This window comes from Strongylocentrotus purpuratus, unplaced genomic scaffold (assembly GCF_000002235.5).
Source record: "Strongylocentrotus purpuratus isolate Spur 01 unplaced genomic scaffold, Spur_5.0 spur5_scaffold_4, whole genome shotgun sequence".
NCBI classification, from domain to species: Eukaryota; Metazoa; Echinodermata; class Echinoidea; order Camarodonta; family Strongylocentrotidae; genus Strongylocentrotus; species Strongylocentrotus purpuratus.
This window is the reverse complement of record NW_022145610.1, coordinates 16,063,882-16,082,879: the sequence shown is the minus strand read 5'-3', so window position 1 is coordinate 16,082,879 and position 18,998 is coordinate 16,063,882. Positions and strand designations below refer to the sequence as shown.

General features: G+C 39.9%; 1 protein-coding gene across 1 annotated transcript; it reads left to right on the top strand.

The window, feature by feature from the left end:
• The first annotated feature begins 5,192 nt into the window (after positions 1-5,192).
• LOC100890148 lies at positions 5,193-18,628 on the top strand. Its single transcript, XM_030997940.1, has 5 exons — positions 5,193-5,288; positions 7,202-10,308; positions 10,692-10,760; positions 16,969-18,095; positions 18,554-18,628. Exons 2-5 carry the CDS (start codon positions 7,260-7,262, stop codon positions 18,575-18,577), a joined length of 4,269 nt encoding a protein of 1,422 aa, XP_030853800.1. The 5' UTR covers positions 5,193-5,288; positions 7,202-7,259; the 3' UTR covers positions 18,578-18,628.
• Positions 18,629-18,998: the final 370 nt, after the last annotated feature.

The window sequence follows — 18,998 nt, the reverse complement described above, 5'->3', positions numbered from 1 at the left end:
CCCGGCAAACCCCTCCTCATCCATGTTTCTATTTCATACTGATGTGTGAAACTTTAAAATGTCCCATTATTTTGTCATAGTGTATATTGTCAATGTATTTCGCTCTTTTTCTTTTTCTTGTCTACTTTGAAGCAACTTTTTTCCTATTTCTACAATACTTGGATGCTTTCTTTTCTCCCTACTATACCTAATGTTGACTTTCTGAAAGCCGTTGCGATCGCAACCGTGCCAAGTTTTAACATTTACATGTTCTAATGTATGATTTCAATTTATCATTCCTTTTCACAGTGGTTAATCGACACATACAACGTCATAATGAAAGGGACTGCACGGCTGTGCCGTCACAATAACTGTTGACTTCACTTTCATTGGATGCATGCTATCTTTGCCGGAAAAAAAAGCAGAAGAAAGAAATGAAAAGAGAGAAAAGAGAGTCATGGAAAATCACAAATTGTACGAGAAATTCACACCCAGGATATTAGCTCGGTCACAAACTCTTTCAAGAAGACACAAAAGAGAGCTAAAACTAGAAGTTTTCCGAGCATGAGATACAAGTTATTCGCCATCATCAAGGATTTATTTATCATTCGACATAAGATCTTCTCTTTTGTTTTTAAGGTCTGTTATCTGGACCATGCATAAAACAAATACCAAAATTTAAAAAAAAAAGTTTGATTGTTGAACTATAGTATACTGATCAGGAGGCACCTCTATATCGATTGGATTTGAATGCTAAAACCTAATAAATTCAACAACTCTATTAAAAAATTGTCTAATTAACATATTGTCGTTAAAAAGAAAGGCTGTTTTGAGGACATAATCTATATTTCCCGTTGCATTTGTCAAAGCTTCGTTGTACTGTTTAGCCCGTATATTAAATCAATGTCATTATTACCAAATTCCATTTGAAACACAAGCTTGGACTGTCTAGTGTTGTTGGTGAAGTGTGTGAGTGGGTGGGGCAGGGGGAGGGGGGGGGGGGGGGCTAGCGGGGGTCTAGCCGTGTTCTCCCAATCAGAGAGAGCTCAAAATGGGCCAGTACATGTAACTAGTAAAAACTATTTAGCAAAAGACCTAAAATATGAAATATTTTCCCCACAGTTAGAAATTAATTATTAATTACCTTGCCAAAGGACATTAGTGCCGAGGTGGAACTTGAACCTTGAACCATTTTATCCACAGTCCGGTGACATATCCACTATACAACGACAACTCTATTAATAAATCACTGAGCATTAGTGGACGAAAGCGCTTACCCTTACATGATATGTATATCAGTTTCAGTTTCAAGTTTTATTTCTGCATTTTCCATAAGCAATAACAAAAATAACAATGAATACATTTTAGCAATATAATGATAAGTAATACAAGCAGTAATTCACAAATAAATGAATATAAATAATCAATAGTACAATTAATCGTATTTGAAAAGAAAGGAAAGGGGGAGAATGCAGAAGACCGATATCGTAAGCAGAGCTTGAAATGATACCGGCCTTACAAAAGGAGGAGAGGAGACAGGAAGAAAGAGCGGGTGAAGAGAGTGCTGTGCAAAGTGAAGAGTGCACTGCGCGAACTCCTCAATCTATCAAATAATTTCCTTTTTATATACAAATAAACAATGAATATTTATATATTAAAACAAAGTACATGTAGTATATTATGACCAGAATCTAATTTTCATATCAGTGAAGATATTCTTTCATCTTCACTTTAAAGGAAACAAGTGTTGTACATAGTTTTTATGTTATAAGCAAGGAGTTCCACACATCGGGTCCATTGTGTCTTATTGATTTTTGTGCCAAAACAATTTTAGGGTTAGTTAAATGAAAATCCATAGAGTGCCTCGTGGGGTACGAATGTACATTAACATTATGAATATACAAATCATGATCGTGATGTTAAGACCAGATGTTATGATTTTATATAAAATAGGGGGAAAATGATAATGGTATTACTCTGGAATAAGAATAAGGAAATATCCACGAACAATACCTTCCCAATGATTAATTTATGATTTGACACTCTAGATAGCAACAAAGAGGATTGTTACATATTCATGATATGTGTTCTTAAAAAAATATTTTTAGAGTGTCACATATGATTTTGTAAAACAAAACATTAATTCAATATGCCATATGAACATATTTTATTTTATAGATAAACATACATACCTCGACATAATAGGTGTCTTGCACATCACCGAACCTCGATACTACCACTAAAGTGTATCCTCTCGCTTGGACAGCTTCAGTTCAAATGCATTCTCATAAAAACCTCAACATGAAGTATGACATGAATTCCATCATAATTGATTGTGGGCCTAATACATCTAATCATAGTCTTTGATAGTGGGATTACGTGAAATTCTGATTAAAAATTGATTAAATTATGCTGTCCATGCATTACATTCATGATTCTGACCCACATTTTCCTATGACATCAGGGACCCGTTTCACAAAGCCTTATTTCAATGGCAAATGACAAAAATCAGTGACAAATCAGCTGATAACCAATCAGGAGCAGGGATTTCAGTAGCTTATAACAAAAACTGCCATATTTCACTGATGACGAGTTTTGTGAAACGCCCCCAGTGGTAAACCCCACTAGACGATGGTAGGCCCTTTGTTAACTAATCCATCAGGTATACATTTGTTATCCAGAGAATCCATTCTGGTTACCATGGCAACGTTCGATATAACAGTTATTAGACGATGCGCTCTGAAATGAATACCGCGGAAAAGCTCAATATGTATTCGTATCATATTCTTCAATCAATGTACAGGGGATAGAAATGTTCTATCGATCATCTAATAGTAATGGGGGATGAACTTCTTTGAGGTGAGGATGAAGGGAAAAGTGTAATGAACCTGAAATTGATATTGGTTTCGTTTCTAGAATGCAAAGCACTATTTCTGAAAGTTATTATTGGCGTATCCAGTAATCGTTAAACAGAGGGGAATCCGCAAAATGTACCAGTAGAAACCCCACTGGTAATCTGCATGCGTGACAGTCCTTATAATGGTACTATGTCCCATTTGCATGCCAAAACAATGAAAAGGTTAAATTCCAACGGCATTTAAAGATAATACTAAGTGTGTCCAATTCGTCTAATCTTGGTCTGTTGATGCTTAATACGGTACATGGAAAGAAAGAAAAAAAGATTATCATTTATTGGGGATATTTTCCACCACTTGGATTTCTTAGAACTTTTACATGTTTTAAGTGCATATTTATGATACTGTGGCAGTTGAAATATTTTCTATTGCCTACTCTTTTTTTAATGAACAGGCTGTAAATCTGCATCATTCCATAGCTATTGAAATCATAGAATAAGTAGGCTATCAGATCAAATGGATATTAGAAAAAAATAATGAAAGACCCATTAGACAAACTGAAGATTGGACCAAATGATGTTTTAGACCAACTAGGCATCGGAAGAAATGATAATGAGCGAAGTGTTAAAGCTAAAGACCAGTTATGGTCATGCGATTGCATTGTGAAAGAAACGTTGTGGAATCGATCAGAAAAGGTTGATCATCTAGCATCTAGCATCTGCAAGGTTCTGGAATCATCAAAATGATAAGAAATTTGGCCCATTCTTCGTAAAGTTACAAGCAATATACACAGAAAGATGTATACGGGACTACCCTATATCTCTCACAGACCACGAGAGAAACAAATTTAACAAATATATGAATTAGTAGGCGGTTTCCCGGCAAATTTTTTATCATCATGTATTAGTCAAAACATATTCTTTGACATGATTGGTAATGAGAGCTTCCATTTCATTTTTTGAAATTGAGGCGTTTCCAATACTGGTCTTTACCTTTAAGTAGACGTATTGGTAATTATATTAAGTTATGATACGGACCAAGTGGATATTGTAAAAAACCGGCTATTAAACAAAATGGTGACATGACAAAATGTGTGTATATGTGTGTAGCTTTTTGTTGTTTTCTTTTTACAGACGTGTATCAATCAGATATAATCATTTAAGTCTGGGGACTGACTCCGTCAAAGCCCGTCTGTACTAGTTTGGCCAGGGGCATTATACCTCCCGGCAAGGTTACTGACAGGTGCTTATCTCATCAAATCAGCTCTCAATTAACATAAGAAAAAGAGGTTCATGGGGACTAACAGGCACCGATTAGGCATTGTTTGCTATACAGAGGGCGCAAGTAGATATGAGTAGTGCAGTGGGGATTTAACGTCACCATCCGAAGGACGTGACCCATTCTCGAACCGGGGTTCGCTGAGTCAAGTCTGTATAATTAAGAAGACTCACATCTCCCCGGTTCATTGGTATATGGACCAAATGGTTCTTAGACAAAATGGTTATATATGGACTAATAGGTCATTTGACACAGTGATTACTGGACAGAACTGATGATTGGACAAAGTTGGTTCAATCTTGCAGGAAATTTTGATAAACGATCGAAATGATGAGAGACCTAACTGATGTTGGGCGATATGACAACTGAACCAAACGACAATTTATACCCTGTTGTCCTTCACTTAGGGTGCATCCCTATATTACATTACATTTCTACTGTGTTGTAAAGTAATACAAATTAGCCTCTCAGACTCCAATATAAATTAAAAACCCTAATTATCAACAAACCACCGCCAAATTTACATAAATTCTCTCTCCTAAATCTCCTGCTAAAGTAGCAGAGCCCAAATTAATACAACTGACTCAGAAAAAGCCGCGTGCGGGTCTGACTAGCTTTTATTGTAGGCTGCTATGCTCGCCAGCATCATACTGAACATTTTTAAGCAAAGTATATTCAAATGATGAATACATCACAAAACAATAGTAAAACTGAATATTCAAAAGAAAAGTAGAAAAGTAGAAAAGCCTAATGCATACACACAAGACCGTGAATAAAGAATAAGGAGAAAACAAAGGAAAATACCAGGTGATCAGACTTGGTATGTACTAGGAGATAAATGGAGGAAGGAATTGGGTTGAGAGTAATTGAAGTCAATGAATATGTAAGTGAATGAGCAAATGATGTGAAATAAATAGAGAAGAGACTAGAGAAACATAAAGTATTTTTAACAAATTCCAGTATGGAAGGAGTCTAATTTTTACTCTTACACTACCATGAATGAAAGAAAAGCTTCGCTTTTGATTTTGGTCGCCAGTTTCAGAAGGAAGGAGGGGCATATAGGTGCACGTGATGCGCAGACGTATGTGCATGGAATGAAACCACGGATCCAGTCGGAGCTGGGTGGAGCAACGAAAGGCCTGAAAATCTGATTTACTGTAAGTCAACTCATTTTGGGTAAGGCATATGTAATGAGCAGACATTCCAAAGGATAATGCTGGTGGGATTCCTAAAATTGTAATTATCAATGATCATATTGAATGGAGTGAATGTTGAAGTTGTGGTGGTAATGCGGCGCGATCGAGTGCGGTCCGGATGTGATGCGGGCCGCCCCCCGGGGACAAGGCCGCGAGTGATTCGACTCGAGCGCTAACGGAAATGCGCATGGGCCACACCTTACTGGTACTGGTAGAAATTCTTCGCAGAGCGCGCGCGGTAGCGTATCCATGACTCGTGACAACTGATAGAGGTCATTGCTCGGGACGAGGTGCATTACGCAGTGCGCCCAAGCCCCCAAGCAAAAAACAAATGAAACAAAACAAAACAAAAAGAAATTTGAAAATAAAGAAAAATGGTTGTCAGATTGTGGGGGCATCAGCAATATTATTCAATTCTCACATTTAGTTTTTAGAAGAGTGTTAAAATTGAGCCTAATTAGCCTGGGGGTACATAAAAAGGAGGTTCTCAAGTAGGAGATGGGGAGGGGGAGCAAGGGGAAAACAATATATATAATTATGTATGTATTCAAGGTATATAAACCAAACTAGCTAGACCATGCATTTTGTTTAACAGGGGGGGGGGGGTGCCCCAGCTAGAGCACCGCCCCAATATAAAGGGTGTTGTATATTTCATTAATGGGCCCCAAAATAATGAATTTGAAAGGAATAAATCAAAGTTATCAGTTAAGAACAGCTTCATGGACAATATCATCACATAAGGCCCCCCCCCCCCCCCAAAAAAAAAAAAAAAATGTTTAGCGTCCTGTTTTTTTGAAAAATAGGAAGGAGGAGGCCCTTTTTTCTTTCAAAATGGCCGCTCAAAATGGCCGCTCGGTACAATTTCCCTGACAGTTGGGCTATTTTTTAAGATGGCCGCTGAAATTTTTTTTTTTTTTTTTAAATCAGAAATAGATCCATTTTAGCAGTGTTTTGCATGTTTTTCTCTTAAAAAAAAAAATCCCAAAAAAATTCAAAAAAAAATTCAAAAAATAAAAGAATTAAAAAATAGAAGGCGGCCCCCCAAAAAGAAGTGGGCAGGGACGCTAAACATGTTTATTTTTTTTTAATGGCCTAAGAGGTAACAGTTTTCTGTGGTGCTCATAGTTTTGCATGGTATTATGTGTTGGTATATAGAGTATATAATTAGGGGGAGGAAGATCTATTTGTAGTTATAGCAGTGAAAAAATATTCATGTGTTTATGATACTATGCTGACACTATGTCTTGCTCAGAGGACAAGGGAGGGGGGGGGGGTAGTGGCAAAAATGTTTTCTGGCATGTTTTTGTTGCTCTCTGGACATTGATTTTAAAGTACCTGCCCTCTCAGACTAAACATGATTGTCACAGACATACGCCTAGCTATAAATCCTAATGAGCATTGACTAGACTGATTTCCTGTAGGTTCTTGCCATAGCACTTTTGAAGATAAAGAATTAAAAAAAAATGCATTTTCCTAATATTTCAGCCAAAGAAAGTTATGAACAGTTTGTTCTTATCTTTGCAATGAAGAAAACATTTGATCAAAAATTAGATCCATCTAAATAATTTCAATTGGATTTTGCATTAGCACCCTGACACAATTTTCTTTTAAATATATCCTGATTTGGTTTATAAATGAAAATAATTGCATTTGCTAATTATTTGTTTTTCTCAAATTTTGTTTCCTGATTAATTCACATGATCCCTGAATAGAGTAATTTGATACAGAAAGGGCAATGACTATTTCCTTGAGATCAATATTCAGTGGAAAACTGGTGGAAACAACACATTTACATTAAACAAATGTATCTTAATGTTAAATTTTTCTATGTTGTTGTATTAAGAATCTTTTTGATCATCATAATAATCTTTTCCCTGCTTTTATTCCTTACAGATTTTATGGTCTCCTGCAATTCTGTACCAAAATAGATGGATTTGATGAGACAGGAAGGATGACGAGCCCTTTGATCTGTCTCATGTCTCCGCTGAGTAGACCTGTATCAAAGCGGACAGTCAGGAGGAAACAGCTGGTGATGTCTGGGACAAAGGAAGGTCCCCACAAGCTACACACCCAACCCAAAGAATCTTTGGTGTCGTCACCTACGAGTGACCATGTTTCTGATTCATCACCAAGGAAGTCTTCAGGGATGGAAGCAGATGCTTTCTTGGCCAGTGTGGTGTCAAGTAAGAAGAAGCAAGATTCAGCCAACAATCAAAATGATGATATTCCCCAAGGAAATGATGAGATATACCATACATCTACAGTGATCAAGAAAAAGAAATCCTCACCTGTCAAAGGAATTTCTGTAGCATCACCTAGAATTCAGAAGCAACGGAAGAGCATGCCATTTGTGTCACCTGGAAAAAGGTCACTCTCCAGAAACAGGCATGGTTTGGATGGAATCCATCGACGTCGTACAGTGTCTATGACAATCGTGGATATGAAGAAGCTAAGCGAGGCTATCGAGAGTCGGATAGGACAACAGAAGAAATGTGGAAAGGTTGATATCGATACCCAACCCTATGAGCCTGATGCGTCATTTACTACAAGTGACCGTGATGTCTCTGGTCTATCATCAAGCAAATCTCCAGGAATAGAAACAAATGAATTCTTGGCAGATTCTTCAAAAAATCAAGAACAGCATGACCATCCCAAAGTGACTGATGATGAGATAAACCTTCAACCTGCAGTGCTCAAAAGAAAGACATCTTCAGCCAGTAAAACGGTAGCATCAAGATCACCTAGAGTTCAGAAGGGACGAAGAAGCATGTCTTTTGTATCGCCTGGGCAAAGGTCATTGTCCAGAAGCATGCATGGATTAGACGGCATATATCGACGTCGTGCAGTATCCATGACAACTATGGATATGAAGAAGTTGTGTGAGGCCATCGAGAGTAGGGTAAGAAAGAAGAAGAGAAATAAAAATGTTGATCTTGATACCCAACCACATGAATCTGAGGTCTCATTTATGACAAGTGACCATGATGTTTCTGACCATTTGACAAATTTATCACGAAGTCAAGAACCGGTTGATTTTCTTCAAAGGATTGATGAAATGTATCTTAAAAGTGATGTAAAGAAAAGAAAGAACTCTTGTAAAACAATTTCTGTTGCATCACCTAGAGTTCAGAAGCGACGGAGCTGCATGCCTTTTGTGTCACCTGGAAAAAGATCACTGTCCAGAACTACAAATGGCTTGGATGAAATCCATAGACGTCGTACAGTATCCATGACAACCGTAGATATGAAGAAGCTACAGGAGTTCATTGATTGTAGTCAGATAAGAAAGAAGGAAAATGAAAAGGTTGATGATCAGTCCCAACCACCTAATACTTCATTAACTGTAAATGATTCTGATTTCTCCGGATCAAGCAGTTCACCAGGGGTGGAAGTAGATGTCTTCTTGGCTGGCATAGTGGATAAGACTAAAGATTCTACCCAACAGCTGGAACATGATGATGATGATCATAGCAGGAGTAATGACAGTTTTCACAAGTGTAAAGTCACAAAACAAAAGATAATTTCATCTTGTAAGAAAATTTCTGCTTCTGCTAGATCGCCAAGAATTCAGAAGCAAAGGAACAGTGTGTCACCTGGACAAAGATTACTGTCTAGATCCATGAGAGGTTTGGATGAAATTCATCGATGCCGAAGTTTGAAAAAGCTGGACAAGAAGAAGCTCCAACAGGCCATTTATCTTAGTCATATAAGAACGAAGAAGACAGGTGAAAAGGTTGGACAAAACCCACTCCACACTATCAAGAGCCCTTCCCAGAAAATAAAAGAGTTGGTGAAAACAGCTGTAGACGAAACGAAACGGTCAGATAATGTGACCTCTCTGAAGGGACGGCACAGTGTACCAGAACCAGAGCTGAGGGTGCAAGATAAAGCAGTAGCACCTAGGCCAAAGGAAAAGGAAGAAGATATCACACATGCACTTGGTTTCGCTGTTAAGGAAAAAAAAGGGAAAACGCCAGATTTGAACTTTAAGAAATTAGATGAAATGTATGAGAGCAGGTTCAACCCCAGTCAGAAGTGTCCTCAAGCTGTGGTGACAAGCAGGGGTCAAGAATGTACCCAAGCAGATTTGGACTTTGAAAAATTGGATGAAATGTACGAGAGATGGTTCAACCCGAGTCCAGAATGTACCAACGAAGCAGTGGTGGATATGGACACAGTTACCAGAATTCTTAGCTTCCAGGATGAACAGACAGACTCCAGGAGCTCAAGCCCACCCATCATCCAAAGACGCGCTTTTGCCGGAGATATCATCGATCCCGAGTCTGATGACATCAGCGACAGTACTGTTGATGAGGCAAACAAGACGTTGCTGGAGAAAGAAATAAGTAGCTTCTTTGAGAGTAAGAAAGGATATTCTCCTAAGGATTTCAGAAAAAGTGCAAAGACCTTGGATGTGGCGGTGAATAGAGTATCTGAAGATGAGCCTGTCACAAGTACAGGAGCGACATTGCAGTCACAGAATGTTTCAGAACATGATGATGTAATGGTCATTGACCAAAAGACCCATTATAGAATACCAGATAGCCTTCAGGAAATGGAAGGTCAGGCCACTTCACCAAAATGTGCACCACTGGCAGGTCGGGATCATGCTATGGCTTCGACAAGATACAACTTTGGTGAATCAATGCCTATTGATGTTGAAATGGATGGACAACAGGATGACATCTGCACACCATTCCAGCACTCGACTCCTGCGGACCCTACCCATCATCCTCAATCACACACAAAGACAACATCCCAGGGTTTACTATCAGCCTGGGCAGAGATAGAAAAGGAAGAGAAGTTGTTTGTAATTTATTGCCATGAGGATACTGCCCCATGCATTCTAAAGGACCTGGAGAGCTGTCAAGCCATCATAGACGGCAGAAGTCTCTCATTGAGATACCTCAATGACACTTCCTCAGTGGAAGTGCAGGGAATGGTGCTCAAGGATGAACACGTCACCAGACCAAAGAAAATTCCAAAGGAAAACAGAAAAGGTAATCCAACAAATATTTCTCATATTTGGATTTTGGCAACAGAAGTACAGTTGAATTGCTGTGCTATTGGGATAAGTGCAACTCTCAATGCAATTTCTATTTTTCTTTTGCATAATTATAGTTCAGGTTGAATATCAATATTAAACCAATAACTGTTTTGTTGTAATCATTAATGTTGTGTTTGCAATCCAAACTGGATATCTCATGCCTACTGAGCCCTGATTGTAGATTGGAGCCGCCATATTAAACGTACAATTTAAACTGGAACTTCTGTCTTTAGTTTTCATTATTTCAGACTCAAACATAATATTTAACAATTATCTTTCCCATCGTTGTATGCAATACTAAAGTGTTTTCCCCCTTGTTTTGTTTACCACCTATAGATGCTGCTAAGAAGGAAAAGAAGAAAAAGAGAAAGAAAGTGTTGACAGTTACAGGAGCAGATGTAAATGGTAAGTATACAAAAGCGCAATTTATCAATAATAGATAGTGGGTAAAAGTCTCATTTTTCTGCGAAGACTGAAAGCCCTGCATCAAAATGCAAGCAGTAGAATAGCATAGCATGAATACTTCCTTAGCTGATAGAGGGGGGTACATTTTCTTGTGAGAAACAGGTCTTAGATGGATGATTTGTGAGAGAACATGAGGGGGGGCTGTCATATCATTTTTTTCAATTCCCCCTCTCTTTTTCCCATTATTGCTTTCTGTCTCTTTACCTTTTATACCATTGATGGGGAGGGGTGCCCCCCCCCCCCCCCATGTAGCTATGCCACTATGAAAATAAAGATGCAGCAGATAAAACTCAATTTGTGTATTAAGACAGGACAGCCATCAACTTTAACATCATTTTGTTGATAATTCTTATTGGTAGAGAGAATGGTACTGACTCTATTCAATTTGGATAGCTAGTGTTATCTTATGGAGACACTATATAAGATAATAAGGACACTTGGACGCCGTTATGTTAGATACAACTGGTGGTCGTGTTCTCGTGTATATCGCGCTGCCTACATGCATGCCGCACGATAGCATAGAGTCCCGTGTATGATACTAGTCTAGGCTTCAGACCTCGTAACATCTCCCTTTCTTTCCTTTTGAAAACAAAAAAAAAGAAAATTCTTTCCTCTATTCCCATCTGTAATTTATGTTCCAATATATATGCGTCTTTCTTTCGTTTCATATTTTGAAGAAAAAAATTAACAAATTACAAAGAAAAAACTGAAAATATCTCCTTGGCGAGGTCTTGCCAACCAAAATTAGTTTCAACAAATTGGACTCCAAAACTTACATTACCAGTGCCTGCAAACATAAGTGATATACCGGCACTGAAAATAATATTTGGATGCATTCTATATACATGAATGTATATGATGAATATAAATGATGACATGCAAATAAATCCGATACTTGCTAATCTACAGTCAATTTGTTCCATGAGTCATTATTCACGTTGATTCCCTTTGCAGTTAGAGAATGCACTAGTTCATGACTGTCCTTGTGGTGTGCGAAATTGTGAATCCAGAAACTCGTAGATGCTGTTACACACAACGTTAACAAGAAGCCTGTATTCCTGTTTGTTTGTTGTTTGTACCAAAAAACAATATCTACTAAAACACTATGGGACCAATAGAGCGAGGGTATTGATCCCCAACCATGAGTCTTGGGATTATTATGCCCAAGGTCCTGACTCTGGTTGCTTAACTATCAAAATGCTCATGAAATTTTAATAACTCTTTAGAATAAAAATAGAACCTATTGGACCAATAGAGCGAGGGTATTGGTCCATAGCCAAAAGCCTCGGGGTTATTCTGCCCGATGTCATGACTTTGGTTGACTATTAAAACGCTCATAAACTTGCTCACTTCCAAATAACTGTATCCAAAGGTGTTCATCTGTATAATCCCTGCGTTAAACAAGACAGCATTTCATCTGGCACAAGAACAAACACTGTAATTCACTTGCTTCCAGATAAATTATGTCAGCACAAAATCCTGGAATTTCGCTGGCATTTTCCTCTGCCTCTGTGGTCTGTCTCCTGTAGGTAGTGGCAGTGGAAGTCGTGGTGCTGTCATTTCTCGTTGGTCAGTCGGCTGGTCTGCGGTGCTCGGCTGGGCACCGCGTCCCTCAGCTGGAGCTTGCTGATGACGACTGTGATGTTGTCTGCTATTGGGCGGCTGAAGGTCCTCACCCATCCGCTCTGCAGATGGTGTCTCAGGGATGATGTTGGCCATCGCTCTCAGGAACCTCCGGTTACGCCGATACTGGTGGGCATCATCTGTCTCCACCACATATGATCTGTCACCAAGGATTTGTCTGCAGACTGCTCGTCTCCAAGGCTGGTGGGGGAGGTCAGGCTGTAGAAGTACACCTTGACCTATTTCCAGCTCGGGTAGATCTTTAGCTCCTCTGTCATAATGGAGCTTGGCCTTCTGCTTTCTCAGTCTAATTTGCTCAGGAACATTTGGTACTACCTTTGGCATAAGAAGTACCTCTGCTGTGGGAAGGCATGTCCGAGTGCGTCTTGACATCAGTTTCTGTACAGCACTCACTCCATCAGGATCAGGTGTATTCCTCCATTCCAGCATTGCTGTGTAGATATCACTCCCTTCCTTCAGAGCTTTTTTTAGGATTGTTTTGGCAATCTTAACTGCTGATTCCGACTTGCCATTGCTCTGACTGTATCTTGGTGAACTTGTCACATGTTCAAAGTCCCATTCTGCTGCAAATTTGGCATAGTCTTGGGCAACAAATTGCGGTCCATTGTCTGTTATGACTCGTTCTGGAATGCCGTGCCTTGCAAAGTGCTGCTTCGTGCACTGCACAATATCCTGTGCTGTAGTGGCATCCAATTGGTCAAGCTCCCAGTAGTCTGAGTAGAAGTCTACTGTCACCAAATAGTTCCTGTTGTTAACATGGAACAAATCCTGTCCCACAATCTTCCAAGGCCTGCTTGGTATTTCAGCAGACATCATTGTCTCTTTCTGCTGTTTTGGCTTCATAGAGTTGCAAATGGAGCATTGTTCCACTTTTTCTTTGACTTGTGCTGACATTCCAGGCCAGAAGAGGGTATCTCGAGCACGTCGTATGCATGCTTCTATCCCTAGGTGGCTTTTATGTACTTTGTCCACCATTCTACTTCGTAGCGCCTCAGGAATTATCACCTTCTGTCCTTTGAAGATGATTCCATTTTGGGCAGTAATTTCATCTCTGAAGTTGAAGTACTCTCGGATGCTCCCTGGGACAGCCTCTTTGTTGTCTGGCCATCCTTGGTGGACCATTAACATGAGGTCCTGCAGCTTCTGGTCTGTAGCTGTACCACTTCTCAGTTGGTGCTCTGTAGCTGCACTCACTTTCAAGAGGTCCATCTGGTTGATTTCTTCTATCTCATGATAGATTTGGTCTTTCTTGCCTGTGTCCGGTAGATATGCTCGGCTTAGCCAATCAGCAATCAGTACTTCTTTACCAGGTTTGTACGTCACATCAAGCTGGTATTTCTGTAGTCGTAGGAGCATTCTCTGGAGCCTCTTGGGAGCTCCATGTATCGCCTTCACAAATATCGGCACCAGTGGCTTGTGATCAGTCTCGATAGTGACCTTTCTTCCTTGGATGTAGTGGTCAAATCTCTCACAGGCAAATACGATAGCAAGACATTCCTTTTCTATCTGGGCATAGCACTGTTCAGTGTGAGACAGAGCACGGGATGCAAATGTTATGGGTTGCCCATTCTGCAGAAGTGTTGCTCCCAAGCCCTTTTCTGAAGCATCACACTGTATAGTTGTCTCAGCCGTTTCATCAAAGTATTTCAAGACTGGTGCGTTGGTAAGCATGTGCTTGATTTCTTTCAGGACGTCAGTGTGGTGTTCAAACCATTCAAAATGTGTCTCTGCATCAGTCAATCTTCGCAATGGTTCTGCTACTGCCGAAAGTTTCGGAAGAAACTTGGCCAGGTACGTCACACTGCCTAGCAGACGCTGAACAGCTTTCTTGTCATCAGGGGGTGCCATATCAACAACGGCACGTACCTTCTCTGGATCCGGACGAAGTCCATCCACTGACAGTTTGTGCCCCATGTATGTGACTGAGGTTTGTCTCAACTTGAGCTTGGCCTTGTTGAGCTTGAGATTGACTTTCCTGGCTCGTTGGAGAAACATCTCTAATTTCTTGTCATGGTCTGCTATCGCCTCTTCTGTGGTATCTCCAGTTCCGAACACCAGAAAGTCATCAGCTATGACTTCAACACCATGGAGCCCTTCAATGATCTCGTGTTGCCGTCGTTGGAATTCTTCAGGCGCCGAAGAAATCCCAAACGGCATTCTTTTGTACCTATACCGTCCGAATGGGGTGGCAAATGTTGTTAAGTAGCTGCTTGCCTTATCCTTTTGCACCTGCCAGAATCCATCCTTGGCGTCCAATACTGTGAAGATCTTTGCTTTGGCCAGATTCGGAAGGATATCATCTATCACTGGAATTGGGTAGTGCGGTCTCTTAATAGCCTGGTTCAATTCTCTCGGGTCTAAGCAGATACGTATCTTCTGTGGCTTCTTGACTATGACCATGCTGCTGATCCAGTCTGTTGGCTCCGAGACCTTAGCTATGATTCCTCTCTGTTCCAGCTCTGTCAACTTTTTCTTCAGATCTTTCTTGATATTGATGGGGATTCTGCGTGCTGGATGCTTTACAGGTGTAATCTTCTCATCAATTGTCAGCTTGTATTCTCCAGGAAGACAGCCCAGTCCTTCAAATACATCCTGATATTCTGTAATCAGATCTCTGGACTGTGCAAAATGAAGTGTTTCATCTCTGCTTCCAACACGAATTACTCCCATCTTGATTGAAGCTTCTGCACCGAGCAAGGGAACTTCTCTAGTTGTCTCAACAATCTTGAAGTTCAGGTTATATGAATTCCCTTCATAAATACATGTCAGGTTTCTCTCTCCCTTCACCGGTATGTATGCATTATCACCATACAGCTTTATTCTCACTCTAGAAGGGTGTAGGTGTGGATTGGCTGTTCCCTCCAGTCCGGCCAGCGCTCTGTAGGACATCACATTACAGGTTGCTCCTGTATCTACCTGGCACCGAACTGGCTTCTTTCTATCCTTATCTTCGATGTCAACTGTGACAAAGATTTTTTTCTCCCCTTTGTCATCATTGAGAAGGCCTACATACTCCTCTTCCACTTCCAGGCAGAAGTTGGATTCTTCATCGTCAGTCATCTCTGCTAGGTCACATTGATCTTGTTCACCAGCATGCACAGTCTCTGTCTTTGCTCGACATACTTTCGAGAAATGGTGCATCCTTTTGCACCTCGAGCACTCTTTGCCATATGCAGGGCAATTATTTCTTCCTTTTTGATGCTTCATTCCACAATACTGGCATGAGTTGCCCCTTGTGGCAGTGTACTTTGCCTTCATATCTGGACTGTATTTCTGTTGGTATTGTCCTTTACTAGCGTACTTGGTTTTCGCAAAGTTTACTTCTTGCAATGGCTGGTCACTGCCTGTGATTACCTTAAGTTGCTGCGTGGTGGCTTCACTGATCTTTAGCATATCAAATGCCTTTTTCATTGTGCATTCATCCTCTCTGAACAACCTGGCTCTAGCCCCTTGATCCCGACAGCCCATGACTAACCTGTCTCTGACCATTTCATCCTCCAGTCGCTGGTCTCCAAACTTGCAAGTACTTGCAAGTTTACGCAAACGTTCCATGAACTGTGTGACCGCCTCTTGTGGCTGTTGTTCCGCTGAATGAAACATGAATCTCTCATACAGCACATTCCTTTTCATCACAAAATGATCTCTGAGGCTATCCAAAATCTTGATTACAACCTTCCTGTCATCTTGTGAAAGCTTCAGCCCAGTTAGCACAGTGCGGCAGTCCTGCCCCATGACCGTCTTCAGCGTGGCCACCTGGATTTTCGCATCCTTATTTTCCAACTCAGTTGCTACACAATAATCTGTCCAAGCCTCCTCAAAATTCTGCCAATTGAGCTCTGTATTCCCTCTACATATCATTGGGGATGGAGGTGGAATCTGGAATGATGCCATTCTAGAATCTGTAGTTTGAATTTGTCACTCAAATACCATCAACAAATACAGCTTGGGCAAGAAGACTTACGTGACCGGGTATACCTGCGAATTTTTGTCATATATACGCTGCAGTATCGTCTAGATAGTCATTATCCTGGTCAGACAACCATCAAGTTCAAAACATGATCCTGTCGTCCTCGGTTAAAGTTCTGTCCTGAATTTTCCTTCTGGAGGTGGGTATGTCATCCTGCTACGGATTTCTTGTCACTTCTGACACCATGTTATCTTATGGAGACACTATATAAGATAATAAGGACACTTGGACGCCGTTATGTTAGATACAACTGGTGGTCGTGTTCTCGTGTATATCGCGCTGCCTACATGCATGCCGCACGATAGCATAGAGTCCCGTGTATGATACTAGTCTAGGCTTCAGACCTCGTAACAGCTAGAGCTCAATCATGGGCATGATGGAAGTTTATTAAATAAAACGTATCTTAGTTTCATGGTTAGAAACTGCCTACAACGATCGCTATAGAATCACTTATAGGTTTGTTCTTATCCTATATTGTATGCAACACTAACTTACCTTTCTTTTCTCTGTTTGTATTTGTGTGTTTACCAAATGTAGATGCTCCGAAGAGGAAAAAGAAAAGTGGCACAATGAAGGAGATGAAAAAGCAGAAAGACACAAAAGTGGAGACAAAAGAGGCAAGGAAAGAGGGAACCAAAAAGGGAGCAAAAAGCAAAACAAAACTGGAGATGAATACGGAGGAGAAAATTGAGATAGAGAAGGAACTGGAAAAGGCCATGAAGAAAAAGACGAAAAAGGAGACAAAAAAGCAAACAAAAAAGAAGACAAAAAGAGAAAAGAAGAAGGAGCCAAAAAGTGAGACAGAAATAGAGACCATAAAGTCAACAACAAAGAAGACTAACACCGATAAGAAGAAGGTGCTGAGAAGGGAAATAGAAAATGAAATAAGAAAGGAAGCTGCAAAGGAGGCCAAGAAACCAATGAAAAAGAAAACAAAAACTGATAGGCAGGAGTCAAAAAGTGAGCAAGAAACTGAGACCAAAACACCAACGAAAAAGAAAACAAAAACTGATAAGAAAAAGGAGTTGGAAAAGGAGAAGGAAAATGAGGCAAGAAAGCAGACAAAAACAGATGCTGAAAAGGAGACCAAAGAGCCAACGAAAAACAAGACAAAAGTGGATAAGAAGAAGGAGCAAAAAATGACGATGCAAAAGGAGGGGAGAAATGAGGCAATGAAGGAGACAGAAAAGGAGGCTGTGAATGAAATTAAAAAGGAAAAGAAAAAAAGGTTGAGAAAGGAGACGACGAAGAATAAAATGATTAGGGTGGAAACGGACATGCCAAAGGAAATAACAAAAGAAGTTATTGACATGAAGAAAGATGATACTATTAAGGAGAAAGAGAAGGCAATGAAAGATGAAGTGAAAACAGAGACAAAAGAGAAAAGGAAAAAGGAAACCAAAAGGGAAACAACAGAAGGGGCGAGAAAAGAGACCAAAAAGAAGCCCAAAAAGGATGCAAAAAAGGACTCCAAAAAGGAGATCAGCAAGGGAAGAACAGAAGGGATAAAAAAGGAAACGAAGAAGAAGACCAAAAAGGACACCATGAAGGAAACCAAAGAAGGGATGGAAAAGGATACCAAGAATGAGACCAAGAAGGAAACGAGAGAAGGGAGGAAACAGGAGACAAGAAAGAAGACCAAAAATGAGAAGAAGAAAGTGAAAGTAAGTCGAGATGATAACACTAGCAGATTGAAAATAATCAGGAGCTGCTCGAAAGAGGATGGTATGCCAATACAAATACACTCTGTCTAGTATTCAAGAATCAAGCTGAGCTGTTCGAGAGTGTCATATTGAGCACTTCCCTAACTGAATCCTTAAATTCTCTTTTTTGGATTCTGTGATAATTCCTTATTGTGATGGCTTGTTGACATTTTCGGAAGTCTAATTTAGAATAATCATGTTTTCTTAAAGTCATTTACATAATCATTGTGTTTTGTATTCTTGCTAATCAGAAAGATATACATGTACCACTAAAGCATGCCAAATCAAATTGTGGTTCTGATTGATTTTGAGTTATACTGAACACATTTTATAAAAGGCTTCAAGGCCAAGAGAACTGCATAAAAGGTTACATTGATATCAAAACTATTAAAATTCCATGCATTACGTTTATTTTTTAGAATACTGATGGGAGCGTGAGATAAATGAACGATCAGAAACACATTGGAGTTAGAACGCTGTTCAACCGTCCATCGAATCTGATCTTCACATGCTGCGTTGTCTCAGAGAAACAGCTTGGACAGTACTGAAGCAACAAGAGAAAGGCCAAATCAACCATGAAAGGCAAGAATTATCTGGATATTGATCTATCTGGGCACGTCCTTGATTTCCTTGATTTTCTTTGGAAATACGTCTGATCCCCTCTCTAGTTCGGCTATCAACATCATATTATCATCATGTATAGGCCTACAATAATTCTTATGTGATCAGTAACACATAGGAAGAAGAAAATATTGGATTTGCCCATTATACAGTTTGCATAAATTTGTCATTAAAAACAATTTTGTTTTGAAAAATAACCAAACGGTTGCTCTGACAGTGCAGCCTCAAGATGTGTTGCTGTAG